General features: G+C 49.0%; 1 protein-coding gene across 2 annotated transcripts in view; it reads right to left on the reverse strand.

Moving 5' to 3' along the window:
* Positions 1-883: 883 nt before the first annotated feature.
* The window catches only part of TAFA5 (TAFA chemokine like family member 5), a 190,257-nt gene continuing 173,283 nt past the window's right edge, over positions 884-17,857 (reverse strand). For both annotated transcript variants that reach the window (XM_029079525.2, XM_029079526.1), the window contains exon 4: positions 884-1,063. In XM_029079525.2, the coding sequence (XP_028935358.1) occupies positions 1,055-1,063 (9 nt within the window). In that variant the 3' untranslated portion in view covers positions 884-1,054. The remainder of the gene's footprint in view (positions 1,064-17,857) is intronic.

Raw genomic sequence — 17,857 nt, forward strand, 5'->3', positions numbered from 1 at the left:
GTTAACTTTTTCTGTTTTTGTGTGTGTGTGTGTGTGTGTGTGTGTGGTGGTGGTTGTTTTGTTTTGCTTTTTTTTTTTTTTCTCTTTAATTTGCCTTCTGGCACTAAATGGCAGATCAGATGGGACAGATCACAGATGGCCAGACATGCTTCTGCAAATACTGGATTCTCCGACTTTTAACTATCAAAAATGGAACGGTAGAAGAGGCGTGTTCGACGGGTTAAAACGGAAGATGATTTTAGTACGATAAAGTCGACCTAAGTACAGAGGGGAGGCGCAGAGAGTTTGAGCTGCGGGTCGCGGTGGGGTGTGTGGGGGAGGGGGGCTTCAGAAGGTGGGGCCGGAGGAGGGGGGCTTTCGGTCCCGTGTGGTCGGTTTTCCCCTGCGAGGCTCCCGGCGGGCCCACCCGCCGTGTCTGATCCACGCGGACCCCGGCCGCCGGCACCGTGGAAGCTCGCTAAGGTCGGGGTTCCTGTCGCCGAGGGGATCCCCCTTCCCGCGGGACCCGGACGACTCGCAGGATGACGGCACGTCCACTTTAAAATAGATTTTTTTTTTCTTTTTTCTCTTTGGTCTATCGTATATACGGAAAGTATAAGAAAATAACAGCGATTCAGGCGGTCCGGAAGAGTATCTCTCTTGCCCCTTAGGTACCCCGTCCTCCGGATGAGAGTCTTCCTCGGGGAGAGGGGCCGGCGGGTAAGGGGGAGCCCCCCGGAGTGGAGGAGACCCTTCGGATTTGGTGTCGGACGTCGAGGAAACGTGTTCACCGTGACTTTTTGTATTGCTAATGCCCAAGGATAGGTCTCTTCAAGCTCTCGTTCCTGAGCCCGCCTCTCCGGTCGGTGAGGATGGGCAGAGCTGGCTCGGGTGAGGGGGGGGGGGGCGGGAGATGGGGGGGGCTCGCGGAGGGGCGACGGAGGAACGGGCCGTCGAGGATGACCTTCCGCACGTGGCACGGCCCGCTCCGGGGACGGGGTTGGGGAGTGGTCGTCCGCTGGATCCGCACGGAGCCCTAGCCCTCTCCTCTGGGAATTCCTGGATGCTGCGTGTGTCAGGAGACCTGCAAGCCGAGAAGAGAGAGTGAGTGAGGGTCCTCGGCCCCGGGAGCCGGGATTGCATCCCACCTCGACTGGGCGAATCTACCGGTGGTATTCGCTGGCCGCCTACTGCATGCGGGGGGCTGTACTGAGCGCCTGGCTGGGGGCGGTAGGGGTAGGTTTAATCCCTCCTCTCGGGGATTAGACCGTAAGCCCGTCAAACGGCAGGGACCGTCTCTATCTGTTGCCGACTTGTTCATTCCAAGCGCTTAGTACAGTGCTCTGCACATAGTAAGCGCTCAAGAAATACTATTAAATGAAAGGGGGCTTGCAGTCTACTCTGTCTAGAGCACTATACTGAGTGCTTGGGAGAGGATCATAGAGCTAGCCGATATGATCTCTACCCCCCGGGGGCTTACACGGGGGCCACTGTGTGGAAAGCACTGTACTATGCGCTCGGGAGAGGACGTTAGAGTTGGTAGACACGATCCCCGCTCTCCAGGGACCTGCGGTCTTCTGGGTGCAGAGCACTGTACTGAGCGCTAGGGAGAGTCCACTAGAGTCAGTAGACACAATCCCTGCCCTCAAGGATCTTCCAGTCTACTCTGTGCAGAGCACTGTAGTGAGCGCTTGGGAGAGTCCAATAGAGTCAGTAGACATTATAATAATAATAATGATGTTGGTATTTGTTAAGCACTTACTATGTGCAGAGCACTGTTGGGAGATCCAGGGTAATCAGGTCGTCCCACGCGAGGCTCACAGTCTTCATCCCCATTTTACAGATGAGGGAACTGAGGCCCAGAGAAGTGAAGCGACTTGCCCACAGTCACACAGCTGACAAGCGGCAGAGCTGGGATTCGAACCCATGACCTCTGACTCCCAAGCCCGGGCTCTTTCCACTCGAGCCACGCGGCTTCTCTGGTCATTATTCCGGCCCTCAAAGAGCTTCCAGTTTACTGTGTGCAGAGCACCGTACTGAGCACTTGGGAGAGTACTACTGAGTTAGATAACCCGATACCTGTCCTCAAGGGGCTCACCATCTACGAGGGGCAGGGGCAGGAGACTGTACTGAGCGCTTAGGAGAATCCCGTAGAGCTAAGAGAAAGCAGCGCGGCTCAGTGGGAAGAGCACAAGCTTGGGAGTCAGAGGTCATGCGTTCGAATCCCAGCTCTGCCACTTATCAGCTGTGTGACTGTGGGCAAGTCACTTCACTTCTCTGTGCCTCACTTACCTCATCTGCAAAATGGGGATTAACCGTGAGCCTCACGTGGGACAACCTGATTGCCCTGTATACCCCAGCGCTTAGAACAGTGCTCTGCACATAGTAAGCGCTTAACAAATACCAACGTCATTATCATTTTTATGTTCTACTCTGCGTAGCACATTATCCTAAGCACGTGGGAGAGATGGACGATATGATCCTTATCCTTAAGGGGCTGATAATCTAGTTGGGTTGATAGATCCTGAAATAAACGATCGATGGAGGGAAATAATAAAGTGGAAAAATACGCACATAAGTGCTCCAGGCAATGTCTGAGAACCCAAGTGCAGACAAGATTTTGGAAGTGCTCAAATCAGGTTAACTTAGAAACAGTCATGAGAATCACGACGGTATTTATTAAATGCTTATTAGGAGCCAAGCACAAGCGTGAGCATAAGAAGCAGCGTAGGGTAGTGGATAGAGCAGGGGCCTGGGAGTCAGAAGGTCAGGCCAGTTCATTCAATAGTATTTATTGAGCGCTTACTATGTGCAGAGCACTGTACTAAGCGCTTGGAATATACAAATCGGTAACAGAGAGAGACGGTCCCTGCCCTCTGATGGGCTTACGGTCTAATCGGGGGAGACGGACAGACAAGGACAATAGCAATAAATAGAATCAGTTGCCTGCTGTGTGACCTTGGGCAAGTCACTTCACTCCTCAGGGCCTCGGTTACCTCATCTGCAAAATGGGGATTGAAACTGTGAACCCCACGTGGGACAGGGAGCGTGCCCAACCCGACTGGCATGTATTCATCCCAGTGCTAAGTACAGTGCCCGGCACACAGTAAGCGCTTAACAAATATTAGGATTAGGATTATTGGGCTCACAGTATTAGTAGAAGGGAGAATGGGTATAGAATTCCCAGTTAACAGATGAGGAACCCTAGGCCCAGAGAAGTGAAGTGACTTCTCAAGATCACACAGCAGACAAGTGGCGGAGCTGAGATTAGAATTCAGGTCCTCTGGTTTCCAGGCCCCCGCTCTATCCATTAGTCCATCCAGCCTTGCATCTCCAACAAGAAAACTGTCCGGTATCCTCAGGTGGGACCCCGGGCGATTGTCGCCCGCGGTGACTGCTGCCCGGGGAGATGAGGGATGGGTGACGATCCGAACGTCTCCAAGTCCTCCCTCCATCCCCGGTCCGGAGACACGTGACGGCTCCATCCGTCCGACGTCCCCTCTCCCGAGGACCGGGTCAGGTGTGAACGACACACTCTCGGTGGAGGTGCCGTTGGGGAGATGAAGCGAATCTCTCCCCGATGCCAAGAAAACTCACCCACCAGTTGGGTATATCCAGGATAGGGCAGTGCCCCCAGACCCACGAGAAACAGCCAGAGATTCAAAGCCCCAGAGAACGGAACCCATGGCTGGTGCCGCGTACCTCGAAACCTGTCAATTGCCATTTCTCTGACTAATCAGATATATTCATACACTGAAACAGAAGGGCTCGCCCCTCTCCCGTTGAGCGATTCGGAGAATTCTCCTGAAATCGCCAAACTGGCCCCTGTCCCAGACATCCCCTCCTTATTGCATCCCAAACTGGAGAAACCGGGGTTTTGTGTGTCATAAAAGCAAAGAAGTACAAAAGAACTCAACGGACCGTCAGGTTTGCAGCTTTAGAGAAAAATAATCCATCAACCTCTGTCTGGAATTGAGGGGAATGGAAATCCATTCTCACCGAAGGTCTGGAGAATTGACTTGATGCCAAATCTGCTCTTTCAGCTGTTTTTCATTTCACACCGTAATTAAGAGACTGTTTCGTTCGAGGGACAGATTCATCCCTGAAAGGATCTTGAGGTAAAATGGGGGCTGTATCAGTGGTATTTATTGAGTGATTACTCTGTGAAGACCACTGAACTTGGGGTTTGGGAGAGTACTGTACGATGGAGCTGAAAGTCACCATTCTTGCCCTCAAGGAGCGTCTGCTCAAGCCGTGCCGTCCTATACAACCTCAAGCGGATAGAGCACCGGCCTCGGAGACAGAGGACCGGGGTTCTGATTCTGACGCTACCACTAGCCTTGCTGTGTGATCTTGGGCATGACGCTTCACTTCTCAGAGAAGCACTTCTCACTTCACACACACACTTCACTTCACAGAGAAGCAGCGTGGCTCAGTGGAAAGAGCACGGGCTGTGGAGTCAGAGGCCGTGGGTTCGAATCCCGGCTCCGCCACTCGTCAGCTGTGTGACTGTGGGCAAGTCACGTCACTCCTCTGGGCCTCAGCTACCTCATCTGTAAAATGGGGACTAACTGTGAGCCTCATGTGGGACAACCTGATGACCCGGTATCTACCCCAGCGCTTAGAACAGTGCTCTGCACATAGTAAGCGCTTAACAAATACCAACATTATTACTATCATTCATTCATTCATTCATTCAATAGTATTTATTGAGCGCTTACTATGTGCAGAGCACTGTACTAAGCGCTTGGGATGAACAAGTCGGCAACAGATAGAGACAGTCCCTGCCGTTTGACGGGCTTACTGTCTAATCGGGGGAGACGGACAGACGAGAACAATGGCACTAAACTATCATTATTATTACTATCATTATTATTGTTCTCTGTGCTTCAGTTTCCTCAGCTATAAAATGATTTCATTCATTTAACCAATCGTATTTGAGCATTAACTGTGTGCAGAGCACTGTGATAAGAGCTTGGGAAGTACAATTTAGCGATAAATGGGGATTCAATCCCGGTTTTTCCTCCCACCTTTACTGCGAGCCCCATCTGGGATAAGGATTGTGTCCAACCTGATTATCCTGTATTTATCCCAGAGCTATTCCTACCACTACTGTTCCTATTATTGAAACTATCTCTAACACCACCACCATGACTATTATTACTTGTCTTAGAGAAGCAGCGTGGCTCAGTGGAAAGAGTCCCCGGACTTGGGAGTCAGAGGTCATGGGTTCTAATCCCGGCTCTGCCACTTGTCAGCTGTGTGACTTTGGGCAAGTCGCTTCACTTCTCTGTGCCTCCGTTACCTCAACTAGGGTAAAATGGGTAAAATGGGGACGAAGACTGTGAGCCCCACGTGGGACAACCTGATCACCTTGTATCCCCCCAGCGCTTAGAACAGAGCTTTGCACAGAGAAAGCGTTAAACGAATGCCATCATTATTATTATTACTGTCTTACGCCGCCGAGGGGTCTCCGACCCCTAGCGACGCCACGGACGCATCTCTCCCAGAACGCCCCGCCCTCCATCTCCAATCGTTCTGGTAGCGGATCCGTAGAATTTTCTGGGTAAAGATCCGGAAGTGGTTTACCGTCGCCTCCTTCCGCGCAGTCAACTCGAGTCTCTGCCTTGCCGCTGCTGCCCGGCACGGGAGAGTCTGGACGTGTAGCAGATGGCCTTCCACTCGCTAGCCACCGCCCGAGTTGGGAATGGGTAGGCCTCTGCGTGACTCTCTCTCCCAAAGTCAAGACTGGGTGAGGACTGGGAACTCTCCAGGTGCGACCGCGAGAGGGAATTACGATTACCACTGCTACTATTAGTAATACAACTACTATTACGGCTGCTATTATTATCGTTAGGCCTAACACAACTCTCATTAGTACTGCTATTACTAACACAACTGGTCCCACAACCAAAACCATTATTGCCCCTCCTGCTACTACGATTTCTATCACTATCACAACGATTATACTGATGTTGGTATTTGTTAAGCGCTTACTATGTGCCGAGCACCGTTCTAAGCGCCGGGGGAGATACAGGGTCATCAGGTTGTCCCACGTGAGGCTCACAGTTAATCCCCATTTGACAGATGAGGTCACTGAGGCCCAGAGAAGTGAAGTGACTTGCCCACAGTCACCCAGCTGACAAGTGGTAGAGCCGGGATTCAAACCCATGACCTCTGACTCCCAAGCCCGTGCTCTTTCCACTGAGCCACGCTGCTTCTCTAAGTAGACAGTCTGGCACAAAGTAAGTGTTTAAGAAATACCACTATTATTATTATTATAATTACCACTAGCAGTACTATTATTATTATTATTACCCTACTGCTACCATTACTAAAATTATTACTACTACTATTACAACTATTTTTACTATTCCCACTCCTAATATTACTACCGGTACTACTACTACTACTAATGATAATGATGGTATTTGTTAAGTGCTTACTATGTGCCAAGCACTGTTCTAAGCGCTGGGGGAGGTACAAGGTAATCAGGTGGCCTCACGAGGGACTCACAGTCTTCATCCCCATTTCACAGATGACGTCACTGAGCCACAGACAAGTTAAGTGACTTGCCCAAAGTCACACAGCTGAAAAGTGGCAGATCCGATATTAGAACCCACGATCCCTGACTCCCAAGCCCGGGCTCTTTCCCCTCAGCCAAGCTGCTTCTCAGCCACGCTGCTTCGCTAACAACGATAAATGATAATATTTGTTAAGCGCTTACTATGTGGCAAGCACTGTTCTAAACGCCGGAGGAGATACAAGGTAATGAGGTTGTCTGTTCCACATAGGGCTCACAGTCTTCATCCCCATATTCCAGATGAGGTAACTGAGGCCCAGAGAAGTGAAACGACTTGCCCAAAGTCACGCAGCTGACAAGTGGTGGAGCCGGAATTAGAACCCATGACCTCTGACTCCAAGCCCTGGCTCTTTCCACTAAGCTGCGCTGCTTCTCTACCACTAGCCTTACTTTTAGTACCAGTATTACTTCCACTATTGTTACAGTAACTAAAACTATTACCACCACTCACTCCATCTAATGCCGTCGAGTCGATTCCGACCCATAGCGACACCAGGAACACATCTCTTCCTAGATAGAAGAGAAGCGGCGTGGCTCAGTGGAAAGAGCCTGGGCCTGGGAGTCAGAGGTCATGGGTTCGAAGCCCGGCTCTATCACTTGTCAGCTGTGTGACTGTGGGCAAGTCACTTCACTTCTCTGTGCCTCAGTGACCTCAGCTGTAAAATGGGGACTAACTGTGAGCCTCACGTGGGACAACCTGATGACCCTGGATCTACTCCAGCGCTTAGAACAGTGCTCTGCACATAGTAAGCGCTTAACAAATACCAACGTTATTATTATCTCTTCCACAACGCCCTGATCTCCATATGCAGTCTTTCTGGTGGTGGATCCAAAGAGTTTTCTTGGTCAAAATCTTGCCGCCTTCCGCGCAGTAAACTCGAGTCTCTGCCTTCGACACTCTCCCTTAACGCTGCTGCCCAGCGTGGGTGAGTTTTGATTCGTAGCAGGTTGCCTTCCACTCGCTAGCCACGGCCCAAACTAGGAATAAAATGGAAAGGCCTCTGCTTGACTCTCCCTCCCGTAGCCGAGACTGGTAGAGGACTGGAAACTCTCCAGGGGTGACCCTGAGAGGGGCATTATTACCACAATTTCTACTATTACTCCTATTACTACTGTTCTATTACCCCTTCTACCAGCAGCCAATTAATTTAGAGACAAGGGAAGTGTGGAGGGAGGCCGCAAAGGCCTGGGAAGCAAAGGGAATTGGGAGGAATTGTGGTTTAAAGCAAGAGGGTGTCCCGAGAGTCTCCTTTGTTCCAGAAGCGAAGCAGGATAGCTTAATGGTTAGAGCGCAGCCTTAGAGGTCAAAAGGACTTGGGTTCTCATCTTGGCTCTGCCACCTGTCAGTTGTGTGACCTTGGGCAAGTCATTCATTCATTCAATTCATTCGGTCATATTTATTGAGCACCTACTGTGTGCAGAACGCTGTACTAAACATGTGGAAAGTACAATTCGGCAACAAATAGAGTCAATCCCTACCCAACAACGGGTCGCTTCACATAATAATAATAATAATAATGATGATGATGATGGCATTGGTTAAGCACTTTTTACGTGCAAGGCACTGTTCTAAGCCCTGGGGAGGATACAAGGTGTTCAGGTTGCCCCACATGGGGCTCAAAGTTTTCATGCCCATTTTACAGATGAGGTAACTGAGGCACAGAGAGGTTAAGTGACTCGCCCAAAGTCACACAGCTGAGCCGGGATTTGAACCCATAACCTCTGACTCCCCGGCCCGAGGTCTTTCCTCTGAGCCACGCTGCTTCTCTGGGCCTCAGATCCCTCATGTGTAAAATGGGCATGAAAACTTTGAGCCCCATGTGGGACAGGGACTGTGTCCAACCTGACGAGCTTGTGTCTCCCCCAGTGTTTAATACAGTGCCTGGCACACAGTAAGCGCTTAACAAATACTACAATTATTATTATTATTATTATTTTCGAGGAGGGTGGGAAGCAGGGGGGTTGCCCGGAAGACAAGATCCATTACACCAGCCCCGCTGGCCTGCAAAATGCCACATGCAAACTCCCCCGTTGGCTTTGACGATGAAGCCAGAGGTGCTATTTCAATCCAGAAACATGTTTAACTTGTACTGCAGCCTGAATCCTGAGACGTGTTATTTCAGCTGTAACCGCCTTTATTTCTGACTCGGTTTCGTATAAAAAAAAATGCAGGCAGAAGATACAGTCTGCTCAGCTGCCAGGCTCGCTAGTCCCCGTGGCAAGGGAGCGGACGGAGACTGGGAGGGACAGCTCTGGCTTCCCCCTCCCCTTGAGGATGACCAGTCACCCTGTTCTACACTGCATGGTGTCCTACAATGGACCGTCCCACTCTTCCGGTAGGTCTGGCACCGGACCGATCAGAGAAGCAGCGCGTCCCAGTGATAGAGCCCGGGATCCGGGAGTCGGAAGGACCGGCGTTCTAATCCCAGCTCCTCTGCTTGACTGTTGTGTGACTTTGAGCAAGTCACTTCACTTCTCTGGGCCTCAGTTATCCCATCTGCAATTGTTCTTGTCTGTCTGTCTCCCCCGATTAGACTGTAAGCCCGTCAGAGGGCAGGGACTGTCTCGATTTGTCCATTCCAAGAGCTTAGTACAGTGCTCTGCGCATAGTAAGTGCTCAATAAATACTATTGAATGAATCTGCCAAAATAGGGATTGAGCCGGTGAACCCCATGTGGGACAGGGACTGCGTCCAACCCGATTGCCTTGTATCTAAGCAGCTCTTAGTAGAGTGCCTGGAACATAGTGAGGGCTTAACAGATACCACTAAAAAAAGACATTGGTAGGATCTCTTTGGAGATGAAATAAAGAAAAACAACAAAACAATGGACACCTCTTTTATATTCCAAATTACAGTCCCTGGAAATGTATGATCATGATGGAGGAACTTTACAAATACCAGTCTCCTCCAACCCCCTCAAAAAAACCCCCAAAAAACAAAAATGGACACCTTCAGGTCTGGGATTTCTGTCCTCCGGGGCCTAGTCTCCCGACTTCTGCGGCCAAATTGCACGGATCGGAAGTGCTACCCACGTTCACAGGGATGAGGGGAGGGTTGGGGGTGAACGCAATTGTTCCGGACTGAGGGGGAGAGTCACGTGTCTCCCTCCCCACCAATGTCTTGGGGTCCTCTCGCTGCACTACCGCAAAAGGACACATAGGATATCACCCGCCCCCGGGTAATGCGCATGACATATGTGTGCCTCTGCGGTTACCCGACACTCCCCTGCTAGGAAAAGGAGTAAGGAGCAGGGGTGGAGAGGAAGTGGAAAGTTTAAGGCGCTCCTAAGTCTTAGGATGAGGTCGGCCTACTGAGGCCAAGATGGTGGGCGCTGTTGGGTCTCCGGGAGGGACGGAAGGGTGGCTGAGTGAAAACTGGACGAGGGATTCCAGCAGAAATGCCTTGATGGGAATACAAATCCAAAGAAAACCCCCTCAATCTGACCTTCAAGGAGCTCAGTGGGAGAGGTGGGTGGAATGAGAGTCCAAATATAAAAGGGGTAAGGTAGTCAGACCAGGGTAGCACAGATACAGAGACAAAAATATTAAGACTGTGAGCCCCATGCTGGCCAGGGACCGTGGCCAACCCGATGAGCTGAATCCACCCCAGCGCTTAGTACAATCCCTGGCACATAGTAGTTGCTTAACAAATACCACATTCATTATTAGTACAGATAGAAATCAAACAGATCAGGAAGAGATATACATCCCGCTGCTTCAGGGGCTCACCGGTGACGTGGCAGGTAAGTAATAATCAATAAGAATAAATGACAATTACGGTATTTGTTACAACCACTTACTGTGTGCACTAAGTGGTGGGGTGGACACAACAAATCAGAAAGTAGGCATAAGGGAGGATGTCCGACTGCTCCAGTGTAAGCTCCTTGAGGGCAGACTGTACATATGGACTATATTGGACTCTCTCATTGCCTAATTACAGTGCTCTTTCTCCTTGATCCTGGTGAAGAATCCCTAAGGATTAAAGACTGAGACGCAGCCGCCCTCTTTCTTGAGGGTCAACGTCCTGGATATCCCATCCCGGAGTGGGCCATGTTCTGGGAACAAAGCCAAAGTGATAAATGTGTTCTCTGCCTGAACAGGAAAGTTCTCCTCTGCCTATTGCTTTAGGGTGAAAAAACCAAATGTGACACACATATTTCAAAACCTTTAAAGGTGAGTGCAGGCAGAGACGGGGAGAGATGTGTCGCAAGGGAAATCTGCTAAGGAAAGGGCCTCAAGCCTTTCAAAATGGGGTTTAGTGGCTTAGATTGTGGACCGGGATCGTGCGTACCAACACGATTGTACTCTCCCAAATGCTCGGTACAATGCTCCATACTCAGTAGACTATATGCTCCTTTATAGTAGGAACTGTGCCTACCAACTCAACTGTATTTTCTCAAGGACCTAACAGAGTGCTCTGCTCACCGTGACACCCTCAATAAATGCCTGCGTTTGATCGATTGCAATATGGCCAAGTCTCTTTTGCGGTTCCCTCCTCTGCCTCCCACCCACTAATTTTGGGAGTCCCTGAAAACCCAGTCCTGGGTCCCCTTCTCTTCTCCGGCTACACCCACTCCCTTGAAAAACTCAATCACTTCCATGGCTTTGACTACTATCTCTCTGCCAGTGTTTTCCAAATCTCCCTCTCCAGCTTTGATCTCTCTCCTTCTCTGGAGTTTTTTATATCCTCCTGCCTTATAGGGAAGCAGCGTGGCTCATTGGAAAGAGCACGGGCTTTGGAGTCAGGGCTCATGAGTCCGAATCCCAGCTCTGCCACTTGTCAGCTGTGTGACTGTGGGCAAGTCACTTCACTTCTCTGGGCCTCAGTTCCCTCATCTGTAAAATGGGGATTAAGACTGGGAGCCCCACGTGGGACAACCTGATTCCCCTGTGTCTACCCCAGCGCTTAGAACAGTGCTCGGCACATAGTAAGCGCTTAACAAATACCAACATTATTATTATTATTATTAACTTGGATGTCCCACCAATTTCTCATACTTAAGATGTGCAAAGCAACTCCTCATATTCCCACCCTTGATAGCCCATCACCGCATTCATTCATTGTCATATTTATTGAGCGCTTACCATGTGCCCTGTACTAGGCACTTGGGAGAGTACAACAGTAAAAAGACACCATCCCAGACCGCCACGAGCTTACAGTCTAGAGGTGCAGTAGACACCACCACCATCCTCTCTGTCTCACAAGCCTGTAACCGTGGCATTAACTTTGACTCATCCACTTAGTTCAAGCCACATATTAAAAGTCACCATATCCTGTCGGTTCAACCTTCACAACATTGCGAAAATCTGCCCTTTTCCCTCCATCCAAACTGCTATCGCGTTAATCCAAGCAGTTATCCTATCTCATCTTGATTACTGCATCAGCCTCCTTTGCTGACCTCCCTGCCTCCCGTCTCTTCCCATCCAGTCCGTACTTCACTCTATTATCCGGATCTTTTTTCTACAAAAACATTCAGAACACACCTCCCCACTCCTCAAAAAACTCCAGTGGTTGCCCATCCATTATTACTACTACTACTACCGCTACCGGTATTATTATTAATAGAGAAGCAGCGTGGCTCAGCGGAAAGAGCCCGGGCTTAGGAGTCAGGGGTCATGGCTTCTAAGCCCAGCTCTGCCACCTGTCATCTGTGTGACTCTGGGCAAGTCACTGGACTTCTCGGTGCCTCAGTGACCTCATCTATAAAATGGGATTAAGACCGTGAGCCTCACCTGGGACAACCTGGTTATCCTGGCACATAGGAAGCACTTAACACATACCAACATTATTATTATTATTATTATTACTACAACTAGTAACCACCACTACTATAATTACTATTACTTCTACTACTTCAAACTACCACTATTGCTATTATAATTCCCACTGCGACTACTAACCACCACTATTATTATTATTATCACTTTTCCACTTCCACCCCATTGCCATTACCACAACCACTATTACTATGATTCCTATCATTTAACTACTTTCAACCACCACCGTTACCATTACTACTACTACTACTAATAATAATGATGATGGCATTTGTTAAGTGCTTACTATGTGCAAAGCACTGTTCTAAGAGCTGGAGAGGATACAAGGCGATCAGGTTGTCCCACGTGGGGCTCACAGTCTTCATCCCCAATTTACAGATGGGGTAACTGAGGCACAGAGAAGTGAAGTGACTTGCCCAAAGTCACACAGCTGACAAGTGGCTGAGCTGGGATTAGAACTCATGAGAGGCAGTGTGGTTCAGTGGAAAGAGCACTCCATCCGGCCTCCCTCTCTTGTCTTCTCTCGAGAGAAGCAGCGCAGCTCAGTGGAAAGAGCACGGGCTTTGGAGTCAGAGGTCATGGGTTCGAATCTTGGTTCTGCCACTTGGCAGCTTTGTGACTGTGGGCAAGTCACTTCACTTCTCTGGGCCTCAGTGACCTCATCTGGAAAATGGGGATTAAGACTGTGAGCCCCACGTGGGACAACCCCATGTCTACCCCAGCGCTTAGAACAGTGCTCGGCACATAGTAAGCGCTTAACAAATACCAACATTATTATTATTAACTCATGTCCTCTGACTCCCAGGCCCGTGCTATGATTATTACTATCACTTTTCTACTACCCCCGCATTGCTATTACTGCTAACACTACTAACTACCACTAGCATTATTACTATTACTCCTCCTCCTCCTATCACTATTATTCATTCATTCTTTCACTTGTATTTATTGAACATTAACCGTGTACAGAGCACACAGCTCAACTGGGTGTAGAGAAGCAACGTGTCTTAGCGGAAAGAGCCGGGCCTTGGGAGTCGGAAGTCTTGGCTTCTAATCCCGGCTCCGCCACTTGTCAGCGGTGTGACTTTAGGCAAATCACTTCACTTCTCTGTGTCTCAGTTACCTCATCTGTAAAATGGGCATCAATACTGTGAGCCCCATGTGGACACCTGATTTTCTTGTATCTCCCCCAGCACCTAGAATAGTGCTTGGCACATAGTCGGTGCTAAACAAATACCATCATCATTATTATTATTACAATTCAGCAACAGAGACAATCCCCGCTCACTATTTAACCACCACTCCTATAATTATTATTACTTCTTCTAATACCAACATACCAACTTGACTAGAGCTATTACTGTTACTCCAAGTCTTCGCGAAAAAGGAGAAAACGAAAATGAGCCAGCCACAGCCTAAATCCCCGAAGACCCTATCGGAGCCGCTCGCGGAATGGTAACAACTTGGTGAATGGCAAATTCTTGCCCTTCGATTTCTTAAAGGCTGTCTTATATCCAGGAAGAAAGGCGAGTTTTCCCCTCCCCTTCACATCTCCTTTTCGGTGACGTTTCTGTCAGTGAGTCAGCCCTTCCCTCGAAGACGCACCAACCCCAGAAGCTGGCGGTGAACACGAGACCGCCTCGCAGCTTGTGTTTCGAGTCCTTCTGCCGGAAAATCTGGAAAATGATTATTCCGGGAAATCGAGCGGATTTCCCTGCCTGGAAGGAATATTCCCAACCTCTTCCTTCCCACCAACCCCGCAGCATCTGGTACCTGGGTTTCTGAACTCTTTCTAAGCCAAGCTCCACGGGACTCGTTGGCATAACATCCCGAGCGAGTTGGTAAACTCTCGTCGCGACATTTCTGTGCTTTGGCGATTGCATGGTGGACGTGGGCCAGCCCATTTCTTTCGTTCTGATCCCAACATCCACTTTCTTTCCCTCCACCCTGAAACTCTCCCACCCGTCACTTGGCCTCGCAAACGCCTACCCCTACACTTGGATGCGGGTCTGCTGGATTCTCACCGTTCGGGTGGCTGTTTTTCCATGTTGCCATGTCTTTTTCCCATGCAGACATGAACGTAAAAATGTCTGAAAAGAGGACTGAAGTCTTGTTTGCCCCTCTGATTTCTACAGGATTTGGGGGTCCAAAGTCTTGTACTCAAAGTAGCCACAGGGAAAACGGGTGGAGTCAAGAAGAGAACCCCAACAACTAACCTATGTATTCACAAACACCTGTCCTACACACACAGGTTCTGGTCTCAATTCTACCACTCTCCTACCGGGTGACCTTGGACAAGTCACCCTCTCTGTGTCTTATGTTCCTTTTCTGAAAAATGGGGACTAGACATACGGTGAGCCTGCTCTGGGGCAGGGATTTTATCCCCCCATGAACATAGCATCGAGTAAGGATTTCATGCAGAGAAGCAGTGTGGCCAAGTGGATAGAGCACAGGCCTGGGAGCCAGAAGGTCATGGGTTCTAATCCCAGCTCCGCCGCTTGCCTACTGTGAGACCTGGGGCAAGTCGCTTCTCTTCTCTGGGCCTCAGTTACCGCATCTGTAAAATGGGGATAAGACTGTGAGCCTGATTTGGGTCAGGGATCGTGTCCAACCCGATTTACATGTCCGCCCACCCAGCGATTAGTAGAGTGGCTGGCACAGAGTAAGCATGTAACAAATACCACAGTTATTATCATTCATGTCATTACTATCTACAAACTAATTCACATACAAAGCAACTTCTTTCAGTATGTTACTCATTCTAGCATCTGCTTTCCCACCAGACTGTTTGCTCTTTGTGTGCTGAGATCATGTCTACTGATTATACTGGACTTTCCCAAACGTTCAGTACAGTGCCCTGTACACAGTAGACTATAAGCACCCTAAGAACAAGGATCGTGTCTAATAACTATTGTACTCTCAATCAATCGGTGGCTCAATATGTGCCCAGGACTATACTAAGCTTTTGGAGAGTACAATAGAGTTGATAAACTCTTTTCTTTTCTAAAGGTATCTGTGTAGGTGCTTATTATGCACCCCTCTAGATAGTATGTCCGTTGTGGACAGGGAATGTGTCTATTGTAGGGTTGCACTGTACTCTCCCAAACGCTTAGTACAGTTCTCTGCACACAGTAAGTGCTCAATAAATACGATTGGATGAATGCTCTACTTCAAAATCATATTGAAGCACATCTCCTCTAAGAAGCCTTCCCTGACTAAGCCCTCCTCTCCTCTTCTCCCGCTCCCTTCTGCGCCGCTCTTACTTGCTCCTTCATTCATCCTCCTTCCCATCCCCACAGGACATATGTATCTTTCTCTATATATCTGAAATAGATTTATATATTTACCAATTTATTTATTTATATTAATATCTGTCTCCCCCTTTAGATTGTGAGTTCACTGGGGGCAGGAATGTGTCTATTTATTGTTATTCTGTACACTCCCACATGCTTAACACAGTACTTTGCACACAGGAAGTGTTCGATCAATAGATTGAATTGCTCTACACAGAGTAAGCACTCAGCTTTTAGACTGCGAGCCCGTTGGCGGGCAGCGATTGTCTCCATCTGTTGTCGAATTGTACCTTCCAAGCGCTTAGTACAGTGATCTTCACATAGTAAGCGCTCAATAAATACGATTGAATGAGTGAACAAATACGATTGATTGATTGTCTTCTTGGAAGTAGTTGGTTTCATGACTATTTATATTAACGACCACCGTCAGTGGTATTTGTTAAGGCACTTTTTAAGTGCCAAGCACTGACTTAAACGCTGGGGTGGCTTCAAGACAATAAGGTCAGACATAGTCCCTGTCACACATGGGGTTCACAGCCTAATGGGGGTACTGAATTCCCATTTAACAAATGAGGAAACTGAGGTCCAGAGGACTAAAGTGACTTGCCAAAGGTCACACAGCAAAGGGCCAGGAATAAAACCCAGGTTCCCTGATTCCCAGCTCCACGCTCTCTCCACTGGGTCTCACTCGATCTCAGTTTCAGTAGTGAATCTGAGACGTTTCGAGACCGGACGATGCAGAGGATTCCTTCCGCAATTTTAGAAAAAAGAACAGAGAGGAGCCGCAAGAAAATAGCACTCCTAAGTAAATACCGACCATTAGCCGGATTACAGAGTAGGAAGGTGGGAAGACATCTAGAGAGCCGTGCCTTCACCAGAGACTCCATACCAGAGATGAGGTCCCAACCCCTTAAATTTTCATTGCCACCAGGCAGACCAGCGATTTGGGCCGTGTTTGTCTCACCCCTTCTCCAGCTGTGTCTGACCTGATTATATTGCGTCTTTCCCAGCTCTTAGGACACAGTGAGCACTTGATAAACACCACAGAAATACACTAGGCTGATGAACCTGTGAAACCATCTGCATGAGATCTCCCTCTCATCCATTCAGGGCGGTGAGCATTCCCGCCGACAGTCGAATGACCGCGTTCTGGAGACGGAACCAACATTCTACACCTCTAACACTGCGGGGGTTCTGTTATCCGGGGTCAAAGCGCTCAGAATATTAACTGTGGTGTCCGTGTCACCCTGCGCAACGTACATCGTGTGAAGCACTGGGGCAGAGTCAAATTCATATGATCAGACACATTTCCCCTCCCGCAGGGAGCTCACAATCTAAGAAGGAGGGAAAACAGCTATTGGATGCCAGTTTTCCATAGGAGGGCACTGAGGTCCAGAGAAGGGAAGTGACCCGTCCAAGGTCACGGCAGCAGGCAAATGGCAGAGCCGGGAGGAGAACCCAGGTCCCCTGACTCCCAGGCCCGGGTTCTTTCCGCTTGGCCTTGCTGTTTCTCACTGCTTGCGGTTTCGGTCCTCATGCTTTCGGTTGGCGTTGGCTATTGTGTGAGTCTCCAAACAAGAGAGAGAGAGAGTCATCTTCCATTAGTCAATCCAACAATCGCATTTATTAAATGCTTACTGTATGCAGAGCACTGTTTTAAGCATTGGGAGAGTACAACGTAGCAATATAACAGACACATTCCCTGTCCACAACGAGCTTATAGTTTACTGGACTGAGTGTTTGGGAGAGTTTGGGAGAGTAGAGAAGCAGCCTGGCTAGAGAAACAGCGTGGCTCAGTGGAAAGAGCCCAGGCTTGGGAGTCAGAGGTCATGGGTTCTAATCCCGGCTCCACTACTTGTCAGCTGTGTGACTTTGGGCATCATTTAACTTCTTTGTGCCTCAGTTCCCTCATCTGTAAAATGAGGATTAAGACTGTGAGCCTCATGTGGGGCAACCCAATTACCTTGTATGTCCCCCAGCTCATAGAACAGTGCTCGGCACATAGTAAGCGCTTAACAAACGCCATCTTTATTATTATCATCATAGAACATAATAGGGTTGGAAGACATGTTCCCTGTCCACAACAAGCTTAGTCGAGAGGAATGAAGCTGGGTGGGGAAATGGTTTGATTCCAAGTTTACATTGCTCAGATGCTCTGGCGAGCCTTTTGCTTATAGAGAGCCTGCTTGCGTGAATTTCTTCTGGAAAAAGAACACTTTGGCAA

The sequence above is a fragment of the Ornithorhynchus anatinus genome, chromosome 14 (assembly GCF_004115215.2).
Source record: "Ornithorhynchus anatinus isolate Pmale09 chromosome 14, mOrnAna1.pri.v4, whole genome shotgun sequence".
In the NCBI taxonomy this organism is placed as follows: Eukaryota; Metazoa; Chordata; class Mammalia; order Monotremata; family Ornithorhynchidae; genus Ornithorhynchus; species Ornithorhynchus anatinus.